Raw genomic sequence first — 27,819 nt, 5'->3', positions numbered from 1 at the left:
TATTTATTTTTCCAGTCATGTTAATCCTTTATTTTTGTAGTAAGCTATTTTTCTAATAATTTAGAAGCATTCTTACTTATTGCAAACACATGGCTTTCACAAACAAGTTCATCCCTAATTTATCCAAACATAAACCGTTGGACGGAACCAACTACACAAAGAACGATTATTTTCTTTGAGAAATTAGAATTGATATGCCTTATGTGATGCCCCCACAATCGATGAAAATGAAGAAGCTCTTGTTGTTCCCCAAGATGATGTAGCCAAACACGAGAAGGATAACAAACTAGTAAGAGGTCATATGCTCAGTCACATGGCTAACAAACACAAGAATGGTTAAAGTTCTAAATAACCAACTATAAGCCCATCATGAACCAAGTACATGTCTATGAAAGGCTTGTCTATGACATCCTAGCTGAAAGGATGCAAATGTGTGAGATTCTCTAGGCGAATGTGTTAATTGAAAAACTACCCAAGTCATGGTCCGACTATCAAAATATTTTGAAGCACAAGTAGCGAGATATGTCCTTGGAAAAGCTTATTTTCCACATGAAAATCGAGGAAGCAAATCGTCTTAACGATAAGGCTAACCTTGTGGATTCTTCCTATTGTAACATCCCAATAACCGGGTCAATGAAAAATATAAATTTTGGAAACTTAGTGCTCAATTTTAAAACAGGTAAAAAGTTCAGTGATTTAATTGTAATTTCTATGCAAGATTGAATTGTAAGGAATGAGGAATAGAGGGATAAGATGGTCATTTGTAAGGAAATGATTAAATTATGTTATGGTTATATATTAACCCACGTGGAAAGGTGGGAAGCAAATCTAAGCTTCCAGAGTTCTCTTCTCCTCCTCTTTTCTTCATACGTGAAAGTCTAAGGCAAAGGTAAGATTTCTTATTAGTTGATTATTAGTTGAAATTTAAGTTGGGTTTTGTTTATTAGATTATACTTAAGCATAAGGACATCTTAAATCACCTTAAAATTCAAGGATAAGAGAGTTATATGGAATTAAATAAAAGAAGGGAATAATTGAAATTTTGAGAAATATATTAATTAGATTTCAAGACCAAATTTGACTTGTCATTAGTGGAATTAAGAAGTATAAGGTGTTAGAATTGGAATTAGAACATGTTGGAAATTGAGTGTGATTATTGAATGCCATATAAAGGATAGGATGTTGAGTTTAAAGAAGTGATTATTGAGTAGAAATGAGTTTAAATGTGTGTATGAAAGTTAGGATTATTAAAGGAGGTGAAAGATGAAGAGTTGAGATGAAAAGAGTGAATTTTGTGCTTAAATTGGAATTTCTGGGTTGTGTGCATCGATGCATCTTCAATGTGTATCGATGCACTCTCAAATAAATAAACATTGAATGCAATTAGTGCATTGATGCATAAGGAGTGCATCGATGCACCCCCTTAAGATTAAAACATCGAAGGTGATTTGTGTATCGATGCATGGGTAGTGCATCGATGCACATGTTAAGGGATGCATTGATACACTATAGAATATACCGATACACTTCAATGAGAACTGAAATAAATCTTTCTTTTAGTCTAAGAAGTCATAGATTATAGTTTATCAATTGGATACTGATAATATAAATACATGATTGTGTATACATGATTGTGTAGACATCGATCGAAAGCAAAGTTCGGATAGGTCGTCAAAGTAAGATTCACAAGAAAGAATAAGAACTTGATAGTGTTCATTATGACCAGGTGAGTACATGATATTAAGTGTATGTTATGTTAAGGAATTAAGACTTGCAATGAGTCTAATTTTGATATTATGTGATATGAGTACTGAAGCATAAACGTGTAGTGATATAGTGCTAGATGTATTATATATGAGTAAATGCATATGTCTAATTGTTGAATGCATCTTTATACGTGAACTATGTAAATGCATATATTTATGATAATATGTCATATGATCATAAGATATAGGATAAAATATATGCGAAAGTAATATGACTCATATGTGTTTATATTAGAATGTCATATGATATGTTATGTATATGATAATTGAATTAAGGGATTGGAATGTGTTATGAGATAAGAATAGGACTATGAGCTATGTGAAAAGGAATACAAGTAAAAGTGAAAAGCTATGTGATAAGTGAATGTGAATTACATGGAAATATGCTATGTGAAAGTGAACTATGTGCCTACACGAATATGTGAAAAGATATAAAAGGTAATGCCCATGTCATGTGTTATGAGAGCTACAGGTATAGTGGGCATGTCAAGAGTCGAGGGATTATCAGTGGTCCTTCGGGACATAGTGGTTCTTCGGGACATAGTGGTCCTTCGGAACATAGTGGTCCTTCGGGACATAATGGTCCTACGAGACAAATTCTACGTGCCCCTGGTGGGATTTATACGAGCTGTGGTGACAGTATTGTGCACAATGTACTCAGATACCTTAAATTCTCAATAGTATGTATGGGCTTTGAAAAGAAAACATAATTTGATATAATGATACGTGTGTTTCTCGTGAAATGGTACATGTGATATGTGATATGTATAAGTGATAAGTTAGGATCATATGATAATAATGGTAACAAGTGCATATGTGTAATGGTGATATGAGATGTTATATGGTTATGTATGATATGATCATAGTAATTATTCATGTATTGTTGTGTTTTGAAGTTATATTATACGTTTATGTTCAATATATGCTCATATGATGGAATTGAATTAATGACAAGGAAATAAGTAAGGATAAACATGTTAGTGATGAGTTCAATAGGTATATAAGTATAATGTGTATTACATAAGATGTTCATGCATTTGTTAGTTTACTTTATGTATTTACATGTCTCAATAAGTCTATGACTTAGCGTGTAAGTGTCTTATACGTAGGTGTGGATAAGTCAGAAAATCAAGCTTCGGATCCGTAAAGCTGCATATCTTCGCGCAAAGTTCAGATCAGAAATATTTTGTAAAGTATGTCTTGTAATATAATTTAGTATGTTTGCATATAACTAAGTCATTAAATATGTACGCTATGATGGAGTTTGTTAAGGTTTTAACATATTTGTTTAAAATAATTTCTTTATAGAATAGAAGTTTTAAATTTTCTATTGTTTATTTTATAAAAGTATGTGCTTTGACTAGTCAATGTGACACCTCCGATTCGTATCCGGGTCAGATACGAGTTGGGGGTGTTACAATTAATGGTATCAGAGCTAAGGTTTAGCCGATTCTAGGCTTAAACCGAAGGTAAAGAGTTTTAAAAATGTGTACATGCCAACATAGAGTGAAAATTTTTGATCTGATAGTGTAAGGAAAATGTTGTCTTGCTAATAAAATTAGATTGCTAAGTTATAATAGAAGTATGATTATGATAATTTCGAAGTATAGTGAAAGGCGATATTCCTAACTGTGATAGCTATTCACCTGCCCTGGCCAGGCAGGATGAAGAGCGGACACCTCAAGAAGTGCCTCGCAATATCAAAAGTTGATTTCAGAAAATTGAAATCATATTAGAATAGTGATAGAATATATTCATTGTTTTGAATCAGAAAGGCAATATAGATTAGTTTTCTTAGTACATGGATAAGATAGAATATGGTGAACAAGTGTCACCATAAGAATGTTAAAAAAGATCAAAGGATGTGCTGAGTATTTGTATAGAGTTCAATAATAAATGCATCAGTGATAAGTGTATAAGGTATATGGAGACAGAGTTTATGAATTTTATAAAAGGATAGTACTATGTTTAAGCAAGAGTATGGACACGATAAGGGTTTGTATTCTAGAAGGAAAAGTTAGTGTTGGCTAACAAGATTATGTGATGGAAAATGTATTGGAGTTAAAAGATTTGAAGATATTGTCAGGATAAGTTAACCAAATATGAAACTGATATGGATATAGTTGTGTATCTCGATTATGTAAATGTGACGTAGTGAAGGAGATAAGGATTTGTATGTTTGAGGAAAATGATGTATGTAAGTGAGGTATGAAGGGCTTGTGCCTAGACTAAAAGAATATTATTGGTGTTGAAATTGTTCTTTTCAAGAAGTGGTGAATTGTGTTAAATATCTAGAGAGATCTCAGAAGGATTAAGAGAATTAGTATATCACAGAAATCAACAATATTGAAGAGAGACAGAGATTATGATTTTCAACTACAGACTCGGTTTGAATTAGTTGTATTTCAGGTCAAATGATCAAATTTTACAAAAGTCAGACCCATTAAAACAATAGAGTCTGGTGTTGGGAAAATTAAATAAGAAGTTGAAGAATGATATTAAGAAAGATATGAAGGTGGAAGAATGGATTAAGAGATTTGTTATAAATTGTGTTAATTAAAGAAGAAAAAGTCTTTAAAATGGATCAAATAACTTGGATATTATTTCGAAACAGTTTAAGAATGTGCACATTGGTGATTACTTTACAAGACAAAGGAAGTTGGAATGTTGAATTAAGCAAAGAAAATTGCATAGAGTATTAGGAAATTTATTGATTGATTCATGATTTTGAGTGATAGAACTGATGTTACTGCCTATATGATAAATGACATGATATGTATCTTCAATGGTCAAAAGCAAGTGTATAATCAAAGAAGAGAAAATATGGAAATATATGGAGTTATTTGGAAATTGAAGGCAAATTATTAATTGTAATTGCGTAAGGGGATAAATTAGAGAAAGTAACATGAGAACATTAGCGGATATGTTCTTATCAATGTGAGCATTGAAAATTCGAGGATGAATTTTCTTAAAAGGATGGGAGATTCGTAACATCCCAATAACTGGGTCAATGACTAAAATATAATTTTTAGAAATTTGGTGCTCAATTTCGAAATAGGTAAAAGTTCAGGGATTTAATTGTAATTTCTATGCAAGATTGAATTGCAAGGAATGAGGAATAGAGGGATAAGATGGTCATTTGTAAGGAAATAATTAAATTATGTTATGGTTATATATTAACCCACGTGGAAAGGTGGGAAGCAAATCTAAGCTTCCAGAGTTCTCTTCTCTTCCTCTTTTCTTCATACGTGAAAGTCTAAGGCAAATGTGAGATTTTTATTAGTTGATTATTAGTTGAAATTTAAGTTAGGTTTTGTTCTTTAGATTATACTTAAGCATAAGGACATCTTAAATCACCTTAAAATTCAAGGATAAGAGAGTTATATGGAATTAAATAAAAGAAGGGAATAAGTGAAATTTTGTTAGAAATATATTAATTAGATTTCAAGACCAAATTTGACTTGTCATTAGTGGAATTAAGAAGTATAAGGTGTTAGAATTGGAATTAGAACATGTTGGAAATTGAGTGTGATTATTGAATGCCATATAAAGGATATGATGTTGAGTTTAAAGAAGTGATTATTGAGTAGAAATGAGTTTAAATGTGTGTATGAAAGTTAGGATTATTAAAGGAGGTGAAAGATGAAGAGTTGAGATGAAAAGAGAGTGAATTTTGTGCTTAAAATGGAATTTCTGGGTTGTGTGCATCAATGCATCTTCAATGTGTATCAATGTACTCTCAAATAAATAAACATCGAATGCAATTAGTGCATCGATGCATAAGGAGTGCATCGATGCACCCCCTTAAGATTAAAACATCGAAGGTGATTTGTGTATCGATGCATGGGTAGTGCATCGATGCACATGTTAAGGGATGCATTGATACACTATAGAATGTACCGATACACTTCAATGGGAAATGGAATAAATCTTTCTTTCAGTCTAAGAAGTGATAGATTATAGTATATGAATTGAATACTGATAGTATAAATACATGATTGTGTAGACTTTGATCAAAAGCAAAGTTCGGATAGGTCGTTAGAGTAAGATTCGCAGAAAGAACAAGAACTTGATAGTGTTCATTGTGACCAGGTGAGTACATGATATTAAGTGTATGTTATGTTAAGGAATTAAGACTTGCGATGAGTCTAATTTCGATATTATGTGATATGAGTACTGAAGCATAAACATATAGTGATATGGTGCTAGTGTATTGTATAGAGTAAATGCATATGTCTAATTGTTGGATGCATCTTTATATGTGAACTATGTAAATGCATGTATTTATGATAATAGGTCATATGATCATATGATATAGGATAAAATATATGTGAAAGTAATATGACTAATATCTGTTTCTATTAGAAAGTCATATGATATGTTATGTATGTGATAATTGAATGAAGGGATTGTATGAGAACATGTGTTATGAGATAAGAATCAGAACTATGAGCTATGTGAAAAGGAATACAAGTAAAAGTGAAAAGCTATGTGATAAGTGAATGTGAATTACATGGAAATATGCTATGTGAAAGTGAACTATGTGCCTACGCGAATATGTGAAAAGATATAAAAGGTAATGCCCATGTCATGTGTTATGAGAGCTATAGGTATAGTTGGCATGCGAAGAGTCGAAGGATTATCAGTGGTCCTTTGGTACATAGTGGTCCTTCGGGACACAGTGGTCTTTCGGGACACAGTGGTCATTCGGGATACAGTGGTCCTTCGGGATATAGTGGTCCTACGGGACAAGTTTTACGCGCACTAGTAGGATTTGTACGAGCTGTGGTGACAGCATTGTGCACAACCTCCATGTACTCACATACCTTAAGCGATACGTGTGTTTCTCGTGAAATGGTACATGTGATATGTATAAGTGAAAAGTTAGGATCATATAATAATAATGGTAACAAGTGCATATGTGTAATGGTGATATGAGATGTTTATGGTTATATATGATATGATCATAATAATTATTCATATATTATTGTGTTTTGAAGTTATATTATACGTTTATGTTCAATATATGCTCATATTATGGAATTGAATTAATGACAACGAAATAAGTAAGAATAAACATGTTAGTGATGAGTTCAATAGTATATAAGTATAATGTGTATTATATAAGATGTTCATGCATATGTTAGTTTACTTTATGTATTTACATGTCTCACTAAGTCTATGACTTAGAGTGTAAGTGTCTTACACGCATGTGTGGATAAGTCAGAATATCAAGATTCGAATCCGTAAAGCAGCATATCTTCGCTCAAAGTTTCAGATCAGAAATATTTTGTAAAGTATGTATTGTCATAATTTAGTATGTTGGCATGTAACTAAGTCATTAAATATATACGTTCTGATGGAGTCTGTTAAGGTTTTAACATGTTTATTTAAAATAATTTCTTTATAGAATAGAAGTTTTAAATTTTCTATTGTTTATTTTATAAAAGTATGTGCTTTGACTAGTTAATGTGACACCTCATATTCGTATCCGGGTCGGATACGGGTTGAGGGTGTTATAATTAATTGTATTAGAGCTAAGGTTTAGCCGATTCTAGGATTAAACCAAAGGTAAAAGAGTTTTAAAAATGTGTACATGCCAAAATAGAGCAAAAAATTCTAATCTGATAGTTTTTGGAAAGTGTTGTCTTGCAATAAAATTAGATTGCTAAGTTATAATTGAAGTATGATTATGATAATTTTGAAGTATAGTGAAAGGCGATATTCCTAACTGTGATAGATATTCACCTGCCCTGGCCAGGCAGGATGAAGAGTGGACACCTCAGGAAGTGCCTCGCAAGATCAAAAATTGATTTCAAAAAATTGAAATCATATTAGAATAGTGATAGAATATATTCATTGTTTTGATTCAGAAAGGCGATATAGATTAGTTTTGTTAGTACATGGATAAGATAGAATATGGTGAACAAGTGTCACCATTAGAATGTTAAAAAAAGATCAAAGAATATGGTGTGTATTTGTATAAGAGTTCAATAATAAATTCATCAGTGACAAGTGTATAAGGTATATGGAGACAGAGTTTATGAATTTTACAAAAGGATAGTACTATATTTAAGAAAGAGCATGACATGATAAGGGTTTGCATTCTAGAAGGAAAACTTTAGTGTTGGTTAATAAGATTATGTGATGGAAAATGTATTGGAGTTAAAAGATTTGAAGATATTGTCAGGATAAGTTAACCAAATATGAAACTGATATGGATATAGTTGTGTATCTTGATTATTTAAATATGACGTAGTGAAGGAGATAAGGATTTGTATGTTTGAGGAAAATGATGTATGCAAGTGAGGTATGAAGGGCTTGTGCCTAGACTAAAAGAATATTATTGGTGTTGAAATTGTTCTTTTCAAGAAGTGGTGAATTGTGTTAAAGATCTAGAGAGATCTCAGAAGGATTAAGAGAATTCATATCTCACAGAAATCAACAATATTGAAGAGAGACATAGATTATGATTTTCAACTACATACTCGGTTTGAATTAGTTGCATTTCATGTCAAAGGATCAAATTTGACAAAAGTCAGACCCATTAAAACAATAGAGTCTAGTACTGGGAAAATTAAATAAGAAGTTGAAGAAGGATATGATGGTGGAAGAATGGATTAAGGGTTTTGTCAGAAATTATGTTAATTAAAGAAGAAAAAGTCTTTAAAATGGATCAAATAACTTGGATATTATTTCGAAAGAGTTTAAGAATGTGTACATTGGTGATTAGTTTACAAGACAAAGGAAGTTGGAATGTTGAGTTAAGCAAAGAAAATTGCATAGAGTATGAGGAAATTTATTGATTGATTCATGATTTTGAGTGATAGAACTGATGTTACTGTCTATATGATAAATGACATGATATGGATCTTCAATGGTCAAAAGCAAGTGTATAATCAAAGAAGATAAAAGATGGAAATATATGGAGTTATTTGGAAATTGAAGGTAAATTATTAATTGCAATTGCGTAAGGGGATAAATTAGAGAAAGTAACATGAGAACATTAGCGGATATGTTCATATCAATGTCAGCACTAAAAATTTGAGGATGAATTTTCTTAAAAAGATTGGAGATTTGTAACATCCCAATAACCGAGTCAATGACTAAAATATAAATTTTGAAACTTGGTGCTCAAATTCAAAACGGGTAAAAAGTTTAGGGATTTAATTGTAATTTATATGTAGGATTGAATTGAAGGAATGAGGAATAGAGGGATAAGATGGTCATTTGTAAGTAAATAGTTAAATTATGTTATGGTTATATATTAACCCATATGGAAAGGTGGGAAGCAAATCTAAGCTTTTAGAGTTCTCTTCTCTTCCTTTTTTCTTAATACGTCAAGGTCTAAGGCAAAGGTGTGATTTCTTATTAGTTGATTATTAGTTGAAATTTAAGTTGGGTTTTGTTCTTTAGATTATACTTAAGCTTAAGGAAAGCTAAAATTACCTTAAAATTCAAGGATTAGAGAGTTAGATGGAATTAAAGAAAAGAATGGAATAAGTGAAATTTTGATAGAAAGATATTAATTAGATTTCAAGACCAAATTTGACTTGTCATTAGTGGAATTAAGAAGTATAAGGTGTTAGAATTGAAATTATAACATGTTGGAAATTGAGTGTGATTATTGAATGCCATATAAATGATAGGATGTTGAGTTTAAAGAAGTGATTGTTGAGTAGAAATGAGTTTAAGTGTGTGTATGAAATTTAGGATTATTAAAGGAGGTGAAAGATGAAGAGTTTAGATGAAAAGAGAGTGAATTCGTGCTTAAAATGGAATTTCTGGGTTGTGTGCATCGATTCATATTCAATGTGTATCGATGCACTCTCAAATAAATAAACATCGAATGCAATTAGTGCATCGATGCATAAGAAGTGCATCGATGCACCCCTTAAGATTAAAACATCGAAGGTGATTTGTGTATCGATGCATGGGTAGTGCATCGATGCATATGTTAAGGGATGCATTGATACACTATATAATGTACTGATACACTTCAATGGGAAATGGAATAAATCTTTCTTTCAGTCTAAGAAGTGATAGATTATAGTATATCAATTGGATATTGATAGTATAAATACATGATTGTGTAGATATCGATCGAAAGCAAAGTTCGGATAGGTCGTTAGAGTAAGATTCACAAGAAAGAACAAGAACTCGATAGTGTTCATTGTGACCGTGTGAGTACATGATATTAAGTTTATGTTATGTTGAGGAATTAAGACTTGCGATGAGTCTAATTCTGATATTATGTGATATGAGTACTGAAGCATAAACATATAGTGATATGGTGCTAGATGTATTGTATATGAGTAAATGCATATGTCTAATTGTTGAATGCATCTTTATAGGTGAACTATGTAAATGCATGTATTTATGATAATAGGACATATGATCATAAGATATAGGATAAAATATATGTGAAAGTAATATGACTCATATGTGTTTTATTAGAAAGTCATATGATATGTTATGTATGTGATAATTGAATGAAGGGATTGTATGAGAACATGTGTTATGAGATAAGAATCAGGACTACGAGGTATGTGAAAAGGAATACAAGTAAAAGTGAAAAGCTATGTGATAAGTGAATGTGAATTACATAGAAATATGCTATGTGAAAGTGAACTATGTGCCTACAAGAATATGTGAAAATATATAAAAGGTAATGCCCATGTCATGTGTTATGAGAGCTATAGGTATAGTTGGCATGTCAAGAGTCGAAGGTTTATCAGTGGTCCTTCGGGACATAGTGGTCCTTCAGGACATAGTGGTCCTTCGGGACATAGTGGTCCTTCGGGACACAGTGGTCATTCGGGATACAGTGGTCTTTCGGGACATAGTGGTCCTACGGGACAAGTTCTACGCGCCCCTAGTAGGATTTATACGAGCTGTGGTGACAGCATTGTGCATAACCTCTATGTACTCACATACTTTAAGTTCTCAATAATGTGCATGGGCTTTGAAAAGAAAACATAATTTGATATAATGATACGTGTGTTTCTCGTGAAATGGTACATGTGATATGTATAAGTGATAAGTTAGGATCATATAATAATAATGATAACAAGTGCATATGTGTAATGGTGATATGAGATGTTATATGGTTATATATGATATGATCATAATAATTATTCATATATTATTGTGTTTTGAAGTTATATTATACATTTATGTTCAATATATGCTCATATGATGGAATTGAATTAATGACAACGAAATAAGTAAGAATAAACATGTTAGTGATGAGTTCAATAGGTATATAAGTATAATGTATATTATATAAGATGTTCATGCATATGTTAGTTTACTTTATGTATTCATGTATCACTAAGTCTATGACTTAGCGTGTAAGTGTCTTACACGTAGGATTGGACAAGTCAGAAGATCAAGTTTCGGATCCGTAAAGCAGCATATCTCCGCGCAAAGTTCAGATCAGAAATATTTTGTAAAATATGTCTTGTCATATAATTTAGAATATTGGCATGTAACTATGTCATTAAATATATACTCTCTGATAGAGTCTGTTAAGGTTTTAACATGTTTATTTAAAATAATTTCTTTATAGAATAGAAGTTTTAAATTTTTTATTGTTTATTTTATAAAAGTATGTGCTTTGACTAGTTAATGTGACACCTCATATTCGTATCCGAGTCAAATACGGGTTGGGGGTGTTATAATTAATGGTATCAGAGCTAAGGTTTAGCCAATTCTAGGCTTAAACGGAAGGTAAAAGAGTTTTAAAAATGTGTACATGCCAACATAGAGCAAAAATTTCTGATCTGATAGTGTAAGGAAAGTGTTGTCTTGTTAATAAAATTAGATTGCTAAGTTATAATAGAAGTATGATTATGATAATTTTGAAGTATAGTGAAAGGCGATATTTCTAACTGTGATAGCTATTCACCTACCCTAGCCAGGTAGGATAAAGAGAAGACACCTCAGGAAGTGCCTCGCAAGTTCAAAAGTTGATTTTAGAAAATTGAAATCATATTATAATAGTGATATAAGATATTCATTGTTTTGAATCAGAAAGGCGATATAGATTAGTTTTGTTAGTACCTGGATTAGATAGAATATGGTGAACAAGTGTCACCATAAGAATGTTAAAAAAAGATCAAAGAATGTGGTTAGTATTTGTATAAGAGTTCAATAATAAATGCATCAGTGACAAGTGTATAAGGTATATGGAGACAGAGTTTATGAATTTTACAAAAGGATAGTACTATGTTTAAGTAAGAGTATGGACACGATAAGGGTTTGCATTCTAGAAGGAAAAAGTTAGTGTTGGTTAACAATATTATGTGATGAAAAATATATTGGAGTTAAAAGATTTGAAGATATTATCAGGATAAGTTAACCAAATATGAATTTGATATGGATATAGTTGTGTATCTCGATTATGTATGTGACGTAGTGAAGGAGATAAGGATTTGTATGTTTGAGGAAAATGAAGTATGTAAGTGAGGTATGAAGGGCTTGTGCATAGACTAAAAGAATATTATTGGTGTTGAAATTGTTCTTTTCAAGAAGTGGTGAATTGTGTTAAAGATCTAGAGAGATATCAGAAGGATTAAGAGAATTTGTATCTCACAAAATCAACAATATTGAAGAGAGACAGAGATTATGATTTTCAACTACAGACTCGGTTTGAATTAGTTGCATTTCATGTCAAAGGATCAAATTTGACAAAAGTCAGACCCATTAAAATAATAGAGTCCGGTACTGGGAAAATTAAATAAGAAGTTGAAGAAGGATATGAAAAAATATATGAAGGTGGAAGAATGGATTAAGAGTTCTGTTAGAAATTGTATTAATTAAAGAAGAAAAAGTCTTTAAAATGGATCAAATAATTTGGATATTATTTCGAAAGAGTTTAAGAATTTGTACATCGATGATTAGTTTACAAGACAAAGGTAGCTGGAATGTTGAGTTGAGCAAAGAAAATTGCATAGAGTATGAGGAAATTTATTGATTGATTCATGATTTTGAGTGATAAGAACTGATGTTACTGTCTATATGGTAAATGACATGATATGGATCTTCAACGGTCAAAAGCAAGTGTATAATCAAAGAAGAGAAAAGATGGAAATATATGGAGTTATTTGGAAATTGAAGGCAAATTATTAATTGCAATTACGTAAGGGGATAAATTAAAGAAAGTAACATGAGAACATTAGCGGATATATTCTTATCAATGTGAGCACTAAAAATTCGAGGACGAATTTTCTTAAAAAGATGGGAGATTTGTAACATCCCAATAACCGGGTCAATGACTAAAGTATAAATTTTGGAAACTTGGTGCTCAATTTCGAAATAGGTAAAAAGTTCAGGGATTTAATTGTAATTTATGTGCATGATTGAATTGCAAGGAATTAGGAATAGAGGGATAAGATGGTCATTTGTAAGGAAATAATTAAATTATGTTATGGTTATATATTAACCCACGTGGAAAGGTGGGACGCAAATCTAAGCTTAAATTACCTTAAAATTCAAGGATTAGAGAGTTAGATGGAATTAAAGAAAAGAATGGAATAAGTGAAATTTTGATAGAAATATATTAATTAGATTTCAAGACCAAATTTGACTTGTCATTAGTGGAATTAAGAAGTATAAGGTGTTAGAATTGAAATTAGAACATGTTGAAAATTAAGCGTGATTATTGAATGCCATATAAAGGATAGGATGTTGAGTTTAAAGAAGTGATTATTGAGTAGAAATGAGTTTAAGTGTGTTCATGAAAGTTAGGATTATTAAAGGAGGTGAAAGATGAAGAGTTGAGATGAAAAGAGAGTGAATTTCATGCTTAAAATGGAATTTCTGGGTTGTGTGCATCGATGCATTTCAATGTGTATCGATGCACTCTCAAATAAATAAACATCGAATGCAATTAGTGCATCGATGTACCCACTTAAGATTAAAACATCGAAGGTGATTTGTGTATCGATGCATGGGTAGTGCATCGATGCACATGTTAAGGGATGCATTGATACACTATAGAATGTACCGATACACTTCAATGGGAAATTGAATAAATCTTTCTTTCAGTCTAAGAAGTGATAGATTATAGTATATCAATTGGATACTGATAGTATAAATACATGATTGTGTAGACATCGATCGAAAGCAAAGTTCAGATAGGTCGTCAGGGTAATATTCACAAGAAAGAACAAGAACTTGATAGTGTTCATTGTGACCAAGTGAGTACATGATATTAAGTGTATGTTATGTTAAGGACTTAAGACTTGCGATGAATCTAATTCCGATATTATGTGATATAAGTGCTGAAGCATAAACATATAGTGATATGGTGCTAGATGTATTGTATATGAGTAAATGCACATGTTTAATTATTGAATGCATCTTTATACGTAAACTATGTAAATGCATGTATTTATGATAATAGGTCATATGATCATAAGATATAAGATAAAATATATGTGAAAGTAATATGACTCATATGTGTTTCTATTAGAATATCATATGATATGTTATGTATGTGATAATTGAATGAAGGGATTGTATGAGAACATGTGTTATGAGATAAGAATCAGGACTATGAGCTATGTGAAAAGGAATACAAGTAAAAGTGAAAAGCTATGTGATAAGTGAATGTGAATTACATGGAAATATGCTATGTGAAAGTGAACTATGTGCCTACGCGAATATGTGAAAATATATAAAAGGTAATGCCCATGTCATGTGTTATGAGAGCTATAGGTATAGTTGTCATGCCAAGAGTCGAGAGATTATCAATGGTCCTTCGGGACACAGTGGTCCTTCGGGACACAGTGGTCCTTCGGGACACAGTGGTCTTCGGGACAAATTCTACGCGCCCTTAGTGAGATTTATACGAGCTGTGGTGACAGCATATTGCACAACCTCTATGTACTCACATACCTTAAGTTCTTAATATTGTGCATAGGCTTTGAAAAGAAAACATAATTTGATATAATGATACGTGTGTTTCTCGTTAAATGGTACATATGATATGTATAAGTGATAAGTTAGGATCATATGATAATAATGGTAACAAGTGCATATGTGTATTGGTGATATGAGATGTTATATGGTTATGTATGATATGATCATAGTAATTATTCATGTATTATTGTGTTTTGAAGTTATATTATATGTTTATGTTCAATATATGCTCATATGATGGAATTGAATTAATGACAAGGAAATAAGTAAGGATAAACATGTTAGTGATGAATTCAATAGGTATATAAGTATAACGTGTATTACATAAGATGTTCATGCATTTGTTAGTTTACTTTATGTATTTACATGTCTCACTAAGTCTATGACTTAGCGTGTAAGTGTCTTACACGTAGGTGTGGATAAGTAAGAACATCAAGCTTCAGATCTGTAAAGCATCATATCTCTGCGCAAAGTTCAGATCAAAAAAATTTATTAAAGTATGTATTGTCATATAATTTAGTATGTTGGCATGTAACTAAGTCATTAAATATGTACGCTCTGATGGAGTCTGTTAAGGTTTTAACATGTTTATTTAAAATAATTTCTTTATAGAATAGAAGTTTTAAATTTTCTATTGTTTATTTTATAAAAGTATGTGCTTTGACTAGTCAATGTGACACCTCGGATTCGTATCCGGTCGGATACGGGTTGGGGTGTTACACCTATGGTGCAAATCATAACAGGTTCAAGAACTCTCACATCCCGAAGAAGAAAAGTAACTCTTAACCAAGGAAGGCATCCAACTTCAAAAAGAGGGGAATCAAACATAAGTCAAACAATCCGATGAGTTGCTATTGTTGAACTATATTTTGATATAACAATTCAAGGCAAAATATTTTTGGACTTGAATTTAATTTGTTCAAAGTTTTCAATGTCTTTAAAAATAATTCAAAGTCCTTAAAGCTTGGAATTGAGCACAAAACAATTTTTGAACAAGTAGTATCGATAATGTTCTTACAGTATCGATACCTAATGAACAGTGCCGATACTGATCATATGGTATTGATACCAAAGGTAAGGAAAGTATCGATACTTACTAGGTAGTACCGATACTACCAGTTTTGCTCAAATTCCATAATGCAAAAATGGTACCGATACCCAAAGGGGTACCGATATTACTCTACATATTAGTATTGATACCATCAGGCCCCAACGACTAGTAACAACTAGTTGATTTAAATATAAACAAAGGTAGTACCGATACTCCCTTTAGGAGTACCGATATCCTCTGTTCTGGGCAGTTGTATTTTATACGAAAATTTATCCCCAACGACTCCAAACCACCTCCAACGCCTAGAAATAGCCAAAACAACATTCCAACACATAAATACAAGTTGAAGACACTTGAAGAAGGGTGAGAACACATATCCAAGCAATCAAACACAAGATAAGAGTTTTCCAAACTTATTTTCATTTCTCTTGTAAATATTGTGTTTGTGTGAGCTTAAGTTTTGTAAACACCCTACCTTATAGAGGTTTATTTGTTTACTTCTTTTTATTCTTTTGTAAAAAGGGTTGGTTTTATCTTAGCCAAGTGAAAAAGATAGGGAATGTAAAGGTTATCTCTTGATCCTTTAAAAAGAAAGAACAAATTAGTGAATTTGTTAGAAAATCCTTAGTGGGGAGCTAAGGTAGTGGAGGTAGACTTGGTTGAGAAGTCGAACCACTATAAATCACTGTGTTCATTGTCTTATAGTTTTCTCTCCTTACTCCCTAAACAAATTTCTATCAATTAACCCTCTTTGCACTTTTTTCGGTTATTTAATTGAGCCTCTTCATAATCCCAACAGCTATGTATATGGAAAGCCATGACACAAAGCATACTGAGTGGGTAGTGGACACTGGCGCTTCCAAACACTAAGTGGGTAGTGGACACTAGCCCTTCAAAACACTGAGAGGGTAGTGGACATTGGTGCATCCAAACACTTCTGTGCCAATAGAGAAATATTCACCGAGTTTGAAGATATATATATATATATATATATATATATATATATATATATATAATGGTGAACTAGTCTACACAGGAAAATGTAGAAGTTCAGAAGTATCGATAAAGGAAAGATCTTACTTAAACATACTTCTGGAAAAACTCTAGCTATGCATAATGTTTTGTATGTTCTTTCATTACATAGAAATCTCATTAGTGATGGACTTTCGAATAAGGCGAGAATAATATTTAAATCTAATAAGCTTGTATTATCTTGTAAGTGATTATGTGGGGAAAACATATTTATGTGAGGGGTTTGTGATTGAAACTATGACTAATGTTATAAATAAGACATCTACTTGTGCTTATACCATTAAGATCATGATATGTCACATGCTAAATTAGGTCATGTGAACTTTCACTCTTTAAAAAGGTTAAAATAAATGAAATTGTTTCCTAATCTAGATAAAACCAACTTTAATAAATGTGAAATATGTGTTGAAGCAAAGCATGCTAAACCTCCCTTCAAACATGTTACTTCTAGAAAAACTAAACTTTTAGAGTTAGTTCATACACATTTAGCAGACTTTAGAAATACAAAAAGTAAAGGTGGAAAAAGATATTATATTACTTTTTTTTATGATTACTCTAGACTTTCTAAAGTTTATCTCTTGAGGTTTAAAAATAAAGCAGAAAAGGTCTTTTTAGTGGATAAGGTAGAAGTGGAAAACCAACTTAATAAAAGAATAAAAATAATTAGATCCGATAGGGAAGGAATAATGTATGGCTAACCTTCTTAAAGAAACTTGTAAGAAATAAGACATTATTCATGATCTTTCTTCCCCTTACACTCCATAACAAAAATGACATAGCTGAAAGAAAGAATAGAACTTTAAAATAAATGATGAATGTTTTTTTGCTTAGTTCTGGTTTATCTTATAATATATGGGGAGAGGTCATATTTTTCGCTAATCATATTCTTAATAGAGTGCCTCATAAAATGTTAGATTATACCTATATGAGTTGTGGAAAGGTCATGCTCTTAATTTAAATTATCTGAAAGTGTAGGGGTGCCTAGAAAAAGTAGGGTTGCATGCTTTAATAAAGAAGACTATTAGGTCTAAAACTATTGATGTTTTGTTTATTGGATATGCTTTAAATAGTGCTTCTTATAGATTTATGCTCTTGCATGATTATTCAATATGTGAATCTAGAGATGTAGTATTCTTTGAAAAATATTTTCCTCTTAAAAAGCAAGATAATCATGACTTGAAATTAGATGAGAATATTTATTCTTCTAGGAAAACTTCTAGAGATGATCAAAATGATAATGTATCTAGGAGTAAAAGACAAAAAAATAACATATAGTTTTGGACATGACTTCCTAATTTCTTTTATAATCGATATTAATGATTTAGACTCAGTTAATGATTCTATAATAAATACGTTTTTAATAGATGAAGATATAAAAACATATGATGAAGCTATTAGATCCATTGCTGCTAGTTTTTTAGAGATATTATTAAATGAATTAGAATCCATTTATCTAATCATACTTGGGAATTAGTAGATTAGCCGAAAAGTTGTAAACCTATAAGTAATAAATGAGTCTTTAGAAAGAAGTTTAGACGGATAGATCTATACAAAGATATAAGGAAAGACTAGTCGAAAAAGGATTTTCTCAAAAATTTGGGATTAACTTTTTTGATACATATTCTCATATTACTAAATCTCTATTATTCGTGTTCTATTTGCTTTAACTTTCATTCACAACTTGTTGATACATAAAATGGATGTGAAGATAACCTTTTTAAATGATGATTTCGATGAGGAGATTTACATAGAGCAACCTCTAGGATTTGTGGCACTTGGGAAGGAAAATAAATGTTGTAGACTCAAAAAATCATTATATGGTCTCAAACAAGCTCCAAAACAATGGTATGAAAATTTTGGTAAATCTATTCTTAGTTATGGTTTTATAGTTAATGGTGCAGATGCATGTATGTACTCTAAAATGTTTGGATCTGATTGTGTTATCATAAGTTTGTATGTAGATTACTTACTGATTTTTAGTACACATCTAAAAGCCATTAAAAAGACTAAAGATTTTTTATCCACTACATTTGAATGACTGATTTAGGAGGAGAAAATGTCATTTTAGGGATAAAAGTGACTAAATTAGATAAGGGATACTCATTAAACTAGTTTCATTACATAGAGAAAATTTTAAAAAAGTTTAACAGTTTTGATATAATCCTTGTAAGTACCCCTTATGATCCTAGCATTTAGCTAAAAATAATAAATGGAATAGTGTCTCACAATTTGAATATGCAAAGATTATTGGAATTTTAATGTTCTTAATGAACTATATTCGACCTGATATTGTCTATGTTATTAGTAGGTTAAGTAGATATACTCACAATCCTAGTGGTGAGCATTGGAATTCTCTTAATCATTTACTTAGATACCTTAAAGGTATAATAAATTATGAACTTAAATTCGTTGGATATCCCATAGTCCTTGAAGTATATTTTGATGCAAATTGGGTAATTTATAATGATGAAGTAAGTTCCATTAGTGGGTATATTTTTGCTTTAGGTGGAGCAGTATTTCCTAGAAGTTTGCAAAACAAACATGTATTGCTCGATCCACCAAGGAATCAGAGTTCATTACTCTTGATTTAGTTGGGCAAGAGGTCGAGTGGTTAAGTAATATACTTATAGAGATCCCTTTATGGGGGAGACCTACACCTTAAGTATTATTATTATGTGATTCACAAGTTGTAATATGCATTGCTAATAATCAATCTTACAATGGTAAAAAGAGACACATCAGGAAAAGAAACGAATTTGTGAGACATATGATAAAGAATGGAGTACTCGTTTTGGAGTACATAAAATTTGAAAGGAACCTTGTTGATCCCTTAACTAAAGGGTTATGTAGAAAAATGGTTTTTATTCATCGAGGGGGATGTGAATTAAGCCCATCGGATGAGTAATTCACATCGTACACTCCTCCTAATCCCTATAACGTTTCGTGTACACTTGAGAGGTTGAGTTTTATACTCTTAATGAATCCATAACCCAGGATATGGGTGGTCATAGTGAGACAGACTTGATGGATACACCGATCTATAAGGTTGAGTTTTATACTCTTAATGAATTCATAGCCTAAGTTTGTGAGTGATCCAAGTGAGACGACTTGATGAATTCACCGAATTTATAAATGAGAGGTTGAGGTTAGTAAAAGCTCTTAATGATTTTATAGGCCTAATTGGGGTGGTCTATATTGAGATAGACTTGATGAAATCACTTACGTAAGTGTGAATGATTTTATAGGTCTTAATGATTTTATACGTAAGTGGGTCGCCTTTCTATAGCACTTATGAGCATCCCGAGGTATCATTTGGCAAAATGTTTGAACTATCGCGGGACTCAAGTAGACATGAGGTTAGTTGTGTGTTATGAGTTAACCCTAATCTTAACAAGTTCAAGATTCATTCATTTGTTAAAGAGAATAATCACTCATTCCACTATGTACTAGTTCAAATCTAACAGATACCAGTACTTAAGCGACTAATTTCGTCATTGCTCTTTTCTTTTAATTCTTTTGCAAATTTCTTTGCATTAGTAGTGGATTGTTGGTTATATATCTATATATAATAATTCACATAAATAAAGAAATAAATCTATTTTTTCTTGAATTTTAAATTAATTAAAATTCAAATGGGAGAAGTTGAGATTGTTGGAGAATTTTTAATTGATTTTTCTCTTGATAAATTTACCTAAATGCCCTCATTTGTTAGCTATAAAATGAAGCTCTCCCCTTCATTCTCAACTCACTCGTTTATTCATTCTCCTCTCTTCTTCTATATTTTCTCTCTTCACAAGCATAGTGAAGTATTCCTTTTTAGTGGCCTTTGAAAATTTTTATGGTAGAATCTACTCTAGATAAAATATTTTTCCTTTCTTCTAGAAAAGAATAACATTATTCAGAGTTTTACTTCTTAATTTTTGGGTGTGCGAAATTTAAAAGATTGTATTAACTTTTGGGGTAACATCTATTTAGGGATTATACTAAACCGAAAAAAAATATTTTTAAGATAGTGACTACAAGACACAATAAAATTATTAGTTTTTATTTATTTTTTCAGTCAATGCCAATCTTTTATTTTGTGGTAAGCTATTTTTTCAACACCACTAAAGTTGCGTCTCTTGCGACTGTTGTTGGTGAAATGATCCGAATCTTGTTGGCGAAAAGCCTACTTATTTATTCGGGGGCTAAACTGCTTTGTCTCCCGCCTTCTATTTTAGTGCTTGGGAAAGAGCGCCAATACTGATCCGATAAAGCATTCTGGTCAACTGCATCGAGCCAAGCATCCTGAGATTGATCTATGCTAATAGAAGTTAACGGATTAGAATCATTCTAGGACCTTTAAGGCTTGCTTGCCCTCTAAACATGTCTTTCATAGATAAGGGTAAAGAAAACTAGGGATGGGCCTTTTCCGGCACAATCGGGTCGGATAGTGCCCTCATAAACCCATATTGATTGCGGGTAAAACGTTTAATTTTTTATTCGGGTTTGGGTGAAATAAAAATTCATTCCAACCAATGATCATCCCTACCTATAAATGATGCTTTTTGTACCGGAGAAATTGCAATGGATGTTGGATAGTAATCACGTCAAATCATGGACAACCTTTGCCTACTTTAAACTCTTGAATAGGTTCCAATGAAGTTGAACATCAAAACAAGGTTGAAGAAAGGGGCACACATAAGATTTCTGATAAACCACGTGACATGTCAAAATAAAATTAAAAGTCTATCGATCAAATTTATATGATATGCCATCTTATGAAAAGCCATAATAATAATATGGTTGTGACACACATTAAAATTCAATATAAATATCTTTAATCAAGATAGTAAGAAGGGATAAACTATTTATAATCGATCGACCTTATTTTTCTTTTTCATGATAATCCACTCTATGTTCTCCAAAAACTCGATTAACAATTATTCTCTCACTAACTACAATTTTAGACGAACCAAACTTGTTTCAACCAACAATATATTTATGTGCACCTGTTAAGCCTTGATTGACCGCTCTATTTTCTCCTATTGCTGGGTTGGCTACCAATATTCTTCTTTCTTGGATACATACAACTGAAGTAATCAAATAATAAAGAGACTGAATCTTCTGAAATGTTCACATATTAGCACGTGGAAATCTTATATTTTAATACTTTTAATTAATTTAAAGGAAATTGTTAACCATGATTAGTATCTTGATCCTGTAAATTAGCATGTTAATCCTTCTCACCTTTAATTTAATCACACTACTAATATTCTGTCAATAGTTGTACTCTAACAATGATTATTTATTAATGAAGTGGTTTATCTGCCGAAACACATTTATAATTCTTTTTTGTGTGTTTAATTTCAATTTTACATTTTTACTGTTATTCACACTTTTAAACTTTGAGTGAAATTGAAATTCAAAAATAATTTGAAAAGGGGGGAGAATGTGTAGCAAGTTATGGATTCAATCAATGCCACTCCTCTATATACTTCCATTATTAAATGTTAGATTCACGGCTCAGGAAACACCTTGTTTCAGTTAATAAATTCGCTTATATTATCAATAATCGATTGATTCAATGGTATCAAATGTTAAATGAAATTAGAAATTAGAAATTTGATTAGATGATGTTTGTTTTATGGAGTATTGAATTTCGGAAATATCTAATTTAAATTAATTACGCGATTTTAGAGGTAAAAAGAAATAGTATTATTATTTTTAGAGATTATGTGTTTGAATAGTTGCGTCAGAATGTTATACGAGCATTGTTAATTGATTAAAAATAAAATTATAAATTATTATTTAATTACTATCTTAAGAATAATGTACTTTGGAATCATAAATCACCATTGGTTAGTATTTTTCTCTTTAATTAATCATTGGAAAAAAGGGTGATTGATGAAATTACAATTTTGGTTCTTTTGTTATGTTTATGTTTGGGATTTAGTTTCTATGTTTTAGTTTTTCTATAACCTGATCTTATCCATTTTTATGACTAAAAACAATAACTATAAAGATTTGAAGTTAAAATATATAATGTAAATGCTAAATTTGAACATAGCAAATAGAATGATAGACCAAAACCACAATTAGAGTAAATTGAAACGTGGGGAATTATTAAATTAATATTTTACTCAAGTAATGAATTCATTGGGGGATAGATAGTATAAAATGATATTTTGGGGGTATTGGGCAGCTTATAAAAGCAGCCATAGATGAACAAATCTGAAAACACATCCACTTTGCTATTCTTTTCTGTTCAAGAGCGACAATGGAATCCCAAACCCCAAACGGCCAAGTTTTCCCAGAAGACTACCTAGAAAGCACCAGCATCACAACCTATGGCAGTGCACCTTCAAGCCCAGGACGGGCACCTAGACCCGTACCCGGGTTCATCAGTGGAGGGTTCTTTTACAGTGCACCAGCTAGCCCCATGCATTTCGCTATCACATCGTCGATGGTGGTCTCATCGTCTACAACACAACCCTCTTCTCCTGATTTCGAGTTCTCCGCACGGTTCGGGTCATCGGAGCCGGGTCAAACGGGATCCTTGAGTTCGGCGGATGAGCTTTTCTTGAAAGGAAAGATCAGACCCATAAAGCTATCCACTCATTTGGAGAGGACTCAGGCATTGACTCCATTGCTGGATCTCCAACAAAAAGAAGAAGAAGAAGAAGATTTAAGGGGCAGAGATTATAAGTCTACAAGTCTAAGGAGAAGAACAAGATCCATGTCCCCTTTAAGAACCGACACAAACGAAGATATAGGCGGCAAAGCTGAGACCAACAAAGCTGCAGTGAGAAGCTCAAAAAGATGGGTTTTCCTGAAAGATATTCTGAGGACCAAAAGTGAAGGAAGAAGCAACAGCAATTATTATAAATTATGGTCAACCATTTCATTTTATCCGGTGAAGGGGAAGAAGCCAAAAGCCGGCGGCGGAGAATCGAAGAAGAAGCCGATGAATTGGATAGGGAAAAGGAGAGTTCCAGTCCCACCATCGCCACACGAGTTACTTTACACTGCAAATAGAGCACAAGCTGAAGAGTCAAGGAAGAAGATATATTTGCCTTACAGGCAAGGCTTGCTTGGCTGCTTGGGGTTCAGCTCAAAGGGTTATAGCACCATGAATGGCCTAGATAGAGCTTTGAATCAAGTTAATTAACGTCCCTGGGAAATTGTGAAACTGCAATTTTTTATCAAATATTCTGACAAATGTTGCAAACATCCATGATTAACACTGTTTTCTTCTTCTTCTGATGGATTATTGAAGCAATAAGATCACACACCACATATGGCTTGACCTACCCATTTCCTTATTAAATGGACGTCCCTTTTTCCCATATATATGGGGTAGGGGGGTAAGATAGTAGGTTACTCCCAACATCGGGTTGAGAGCAGCTTCCGTAAGAGACCTCCGAATTATGAAATGCCCTCCGTGAGACTCGATCCCACGACCTTAAGGTTAAGAACCTTGTGCTCTACCAACTGAGTTGGATGGTCATTTCTAATTTAAACGCACATGATGCCTTTGCTTCTTTTTTAATACTGCATGAGATCTGGGTTTGTTGGGATCTACAAAAGATATGGATTGTGACATCAACATTTTTCAATGAAGTCTGATCAATGATATATTTTGGTGTTAAGAAATTAAATGAAGATCATGAACAAAAAATATTAAATAAAAATTGTATGGTTAGAAAGGATTGAGGGGGTGTCGTAACTGATTTTCGCTCGGGCACGAAATTTTACTTGGCGAGAAAAATATGGTGAATAAATAAATGGTTTTTATTGAAACGTTTTGGAGTCGCCACCGATTTTTTTAATTAGGTAGGTCGAATACCTAAAAATCATATTTTAAAATAGTTTTTAAGAAAATGTCATTTTAAAAGAGAAACTGGTCTGCGTTTAACCAAAAATTCATTCTTTTTCCTTTCATTCTTTCTCTTTAAAGAGAGAATTTTTTTCTCTCATCTCTCTCTTAAAGCCTCCGCCCGAAGGGAGCCCGGGGACCGGCCGACAGCCGTGCTCCGGCACCGGCAACCACCGCCTGCCACCGTTCAAGGTGGTCAAAATTCGTAAAAATAACCCCAAATTTCCCTTTTTTAACCCTAAGACCGAATACGACCTCCTTTCGATCTAAAACTCTCTAGATTTCCCTAGATCTAAAATAAATCGAAGGTTTTACCTTCGGTTTTACAATGATTCTGGTGGTTCCACGATGGTTTGGAGGTTTCTACGAGGGTAAGATGCTCATTTTCCTCTTCTTTTTTGTTGTTGGTGGTTGTTTCCCGTATTTTTGATTGCTATATTTTTCTTCTCTTTGCAGGTATAACCCTCGATGAGGCTCTCGTCGGACAAGGGTCGAGTTCGGTGAGTCACCAAACTATAGTGGTGACTCACCCCATAGCTACGACGTGGTCGGCTTCGTGGTGCTTCTGGAGTCTTCGGCGAGGCGAAGGTGTCGTGGCATTGTCGGAGTGGAGCACTTGGCAGTGGAGGCATCGGCAGTGGCGGTGGTAGCAGAGGCGACACCTGGGTGGTCCCTAGGGTATCATAACCCTAGGGTTTATTCTAGATGCGTATGGGTCGTTGGATCTTTCCAGATCCAACAGTTGAGATCGTTGGCGGCTGGAGGCTGTGAAGTGTGAAACCCTAGGGTTTTCTCTGTATCCGGTTCTGTTGGGCCAGGTCTGGACTTGGGTCGCCTATTGGGCTTCCAGATCTGGGCCTTGTAATTATTTATTAATAATATAATAATAATATAATAATAATAATACTTATAATAATAATAATAATAATGGAAAAATTAGTGTTTACAGCTGCCCCTCTTTGTTTATTCTTGTGTTAACAAGAATAGAGCAAAGACGAAGGCTTTTTGAAAACATCTTGCACTGTAGGTCTTATGGATGACCAGAAGGTTTTGAAACACATCATGCACTGAAGGGCTTACAGATGACCCGAAGGTTTTGAAAACATCATGCACTGAAGGGCGTACAGATGACTCGAAGGTTTTAAAAACATCAAAAAGCTCCCGAAGGTTTTTTGAAAACATCTTGCACTGTAGGTCTTATGGATGACCCGAAGGTTTTGAAAACATCATGCACTGTATGACTTACAGATGACCTGAAGGCTTTTTGAAAACATCATGCATTGAAGGGCTTATGGATGACCCGATGGTTTTGAAAACATCATGCACTGTAGGACTTACAGATGACCCGAAGGTTTTGAAAACATCATGCACTGAAGGGCTTACATATGACCCGAAGGCTTTGAAAACGTCATGCACTAAAGGGCTTACAGATGACCTGAAGGCTTTGAAAACATCATGCACTAAAGGGCTTACAGATGACCTGAAGGCTTTGAAAACATCATGCACTGAAGGGCTTACAGATGTGGGAAATAGTTTACTAAGTAAGAAACTATGGAAATCATTTTCTTACTATTCAACAATTTCATTTTTAGAAAAGATTAAATAAAAAACTTTGGAAATCATTTTCTCATTTTTTTTAAATAACTTGTTGATTGGGTAACATGCCCTATTTCAAAATAATGTTTCATTTGTAGATTGCGACCATATATTCTTCAGATGTTTGCTTCTCTTGAAGTGATTTCTGTATTTGAGGTTTGAATTCTACCTTACCTTTGTAAGGTATTTTCCATCACGAATCTTCTTTTTTCATACGAAGATTTGTAAAACTTCATATTTAAATGCAATCAAATGTATCAATGTAATGCATTGTCTATTGTGCAAATGATGTTCTTATGAATGCATGAATGTTGATGTAATCTTCATTTGATTTCAAGGTGGTAAACTCAGTCTTCCTTCACTTGATCATTTATTTCCAGGGTTACATTCGGATATCATTGTAGCACTTATGATATCAAGCTTTCATTTCTGAAGAACCATTTGATCAACTTGTATCTTTGTGTCTTCTTCATTTCATTAAAGTCTCAAAAGAAATGTTTTATTTGTGGAACTCTTGCCGTAATCAGAATTATGACCTTGATGCCACATTTTGTCTTGGATATAACCAACTTTATTTGCTTGGAATTGTGTAGAAATCCAATAAAGCTTTCATCTTGGAAAGAGACTCTATCATCTTTGAAGAGAATCTATCATCTTTGAAGAATGTAGATATAGATATGCCCAACTTAGTATGGATTAATTAGGAGAGCAGTGTCTGTTCTGATTTGACTCTTGAAACACATCACAAGGAGGATTTATCCTAATTCCTTTCATATCTCCACATCTAATTGGATCTTTAATAAAGTCATTCAGACCATATCATGTCAATATGCTTAACAATAACATGTCATTCAACCTTAGTTGGCTCCACTAGTTTCTTGTTGTTAAAATTTCTACTTCTCTTCTGTGGAAAGAAATCTTCATCATATCTAACTTCTAACCTTGGGGTTGAAGAAGTCAAACTTCATCTTGGATCAATAAATGGAAACCATATGATCACAACATTGGTTCAGCACCATAATAACTGGTTCGTAAAACATTGGACAATACGCTCATCATTTCTTGTGGTTTCTGTACAAATGTTTGTAAAACATTTGACAACACATTCATCCTTTCCTGTGGCTTCTGCACAGATGTTCGTAAACATTTGACAAACATTCATCCTTTTCTGTGGTTTCTGCACAGATTTCTGGTCAAGGAAGCTCTTTCATAGTGTTCAAACTTTTGTATGATGTCACAAGACCACTTGAGAACAAAAATCAATGGGAATACAAATGGGATATTGGTGTGTTTTATGACCAAAAAGTTGGTCAAATGCACAAAATATGCTAGTGTTGAATTGAATAAGAGATACCAACTGATCTTGATATCGTCTCGAGCAAGGGCCAGTGTGATACCGATCACATTTTCTTCAATAATGAGTGTTATAGAAAGTAGAAACACATCCGCTATAGGAGCCATGTACAAAAAGAGGTCCATGGGATTCTTGCTGCTATAGATGAAACACACAAGATAAACCAAATAGATGAAAACTCAATTCACCCCGACTGGTAATGATAACCCCAATAACAATGGGAATAAGAGTAATA

The 27,819-nt window shown here is 32.7% G+C and overlaps 1 protein-coding gene across 1 annotated transcript; it reads left to right on the top strand.

Annotated features, from left to right (window-relative positions):
• The first annotated feature begins 23,035 nt into the window (after window positions 1-23,035).
• LOC120193235 lies at window positions 23,036-23,926 on the top strand. The gene has a single exon (XM_039195790.1). It carries the CDS (start codon window positions 23,036-23,038, stop codon window positions 23,924-23,926), a length of 891 nt encoding a protein of 296 aa, XP_039051721.1.
• The last annotated feature ends 3,893 nt before the right edge of the window (window positions 23,927-27,819 follow it).

The sequence above is a fragment of the Hibiscus syriacus genome, unplaced genomic scaffold (assembly GCF_006381635.1).
Source record: "Hibiscus syriacus cultivar Baekdansim isolate YM2019G1 unplaced genomic scaffold, ASM638163v2 tig00004355_pilon, whole genome shotgun sequence".
Classification (NCBI taxonomy): Eukaryota; Viridiplantae; Streptophyta; class Magnoliopsida; order Malvales; family Malvaceae; genus Hibiscus; species Hibiscus syriacus.
The sequence above is the reverse complement of the archived record's forward strand: the minus strand, read 5'-3'. Positions and strand labels throughout refer to the sequence as shown.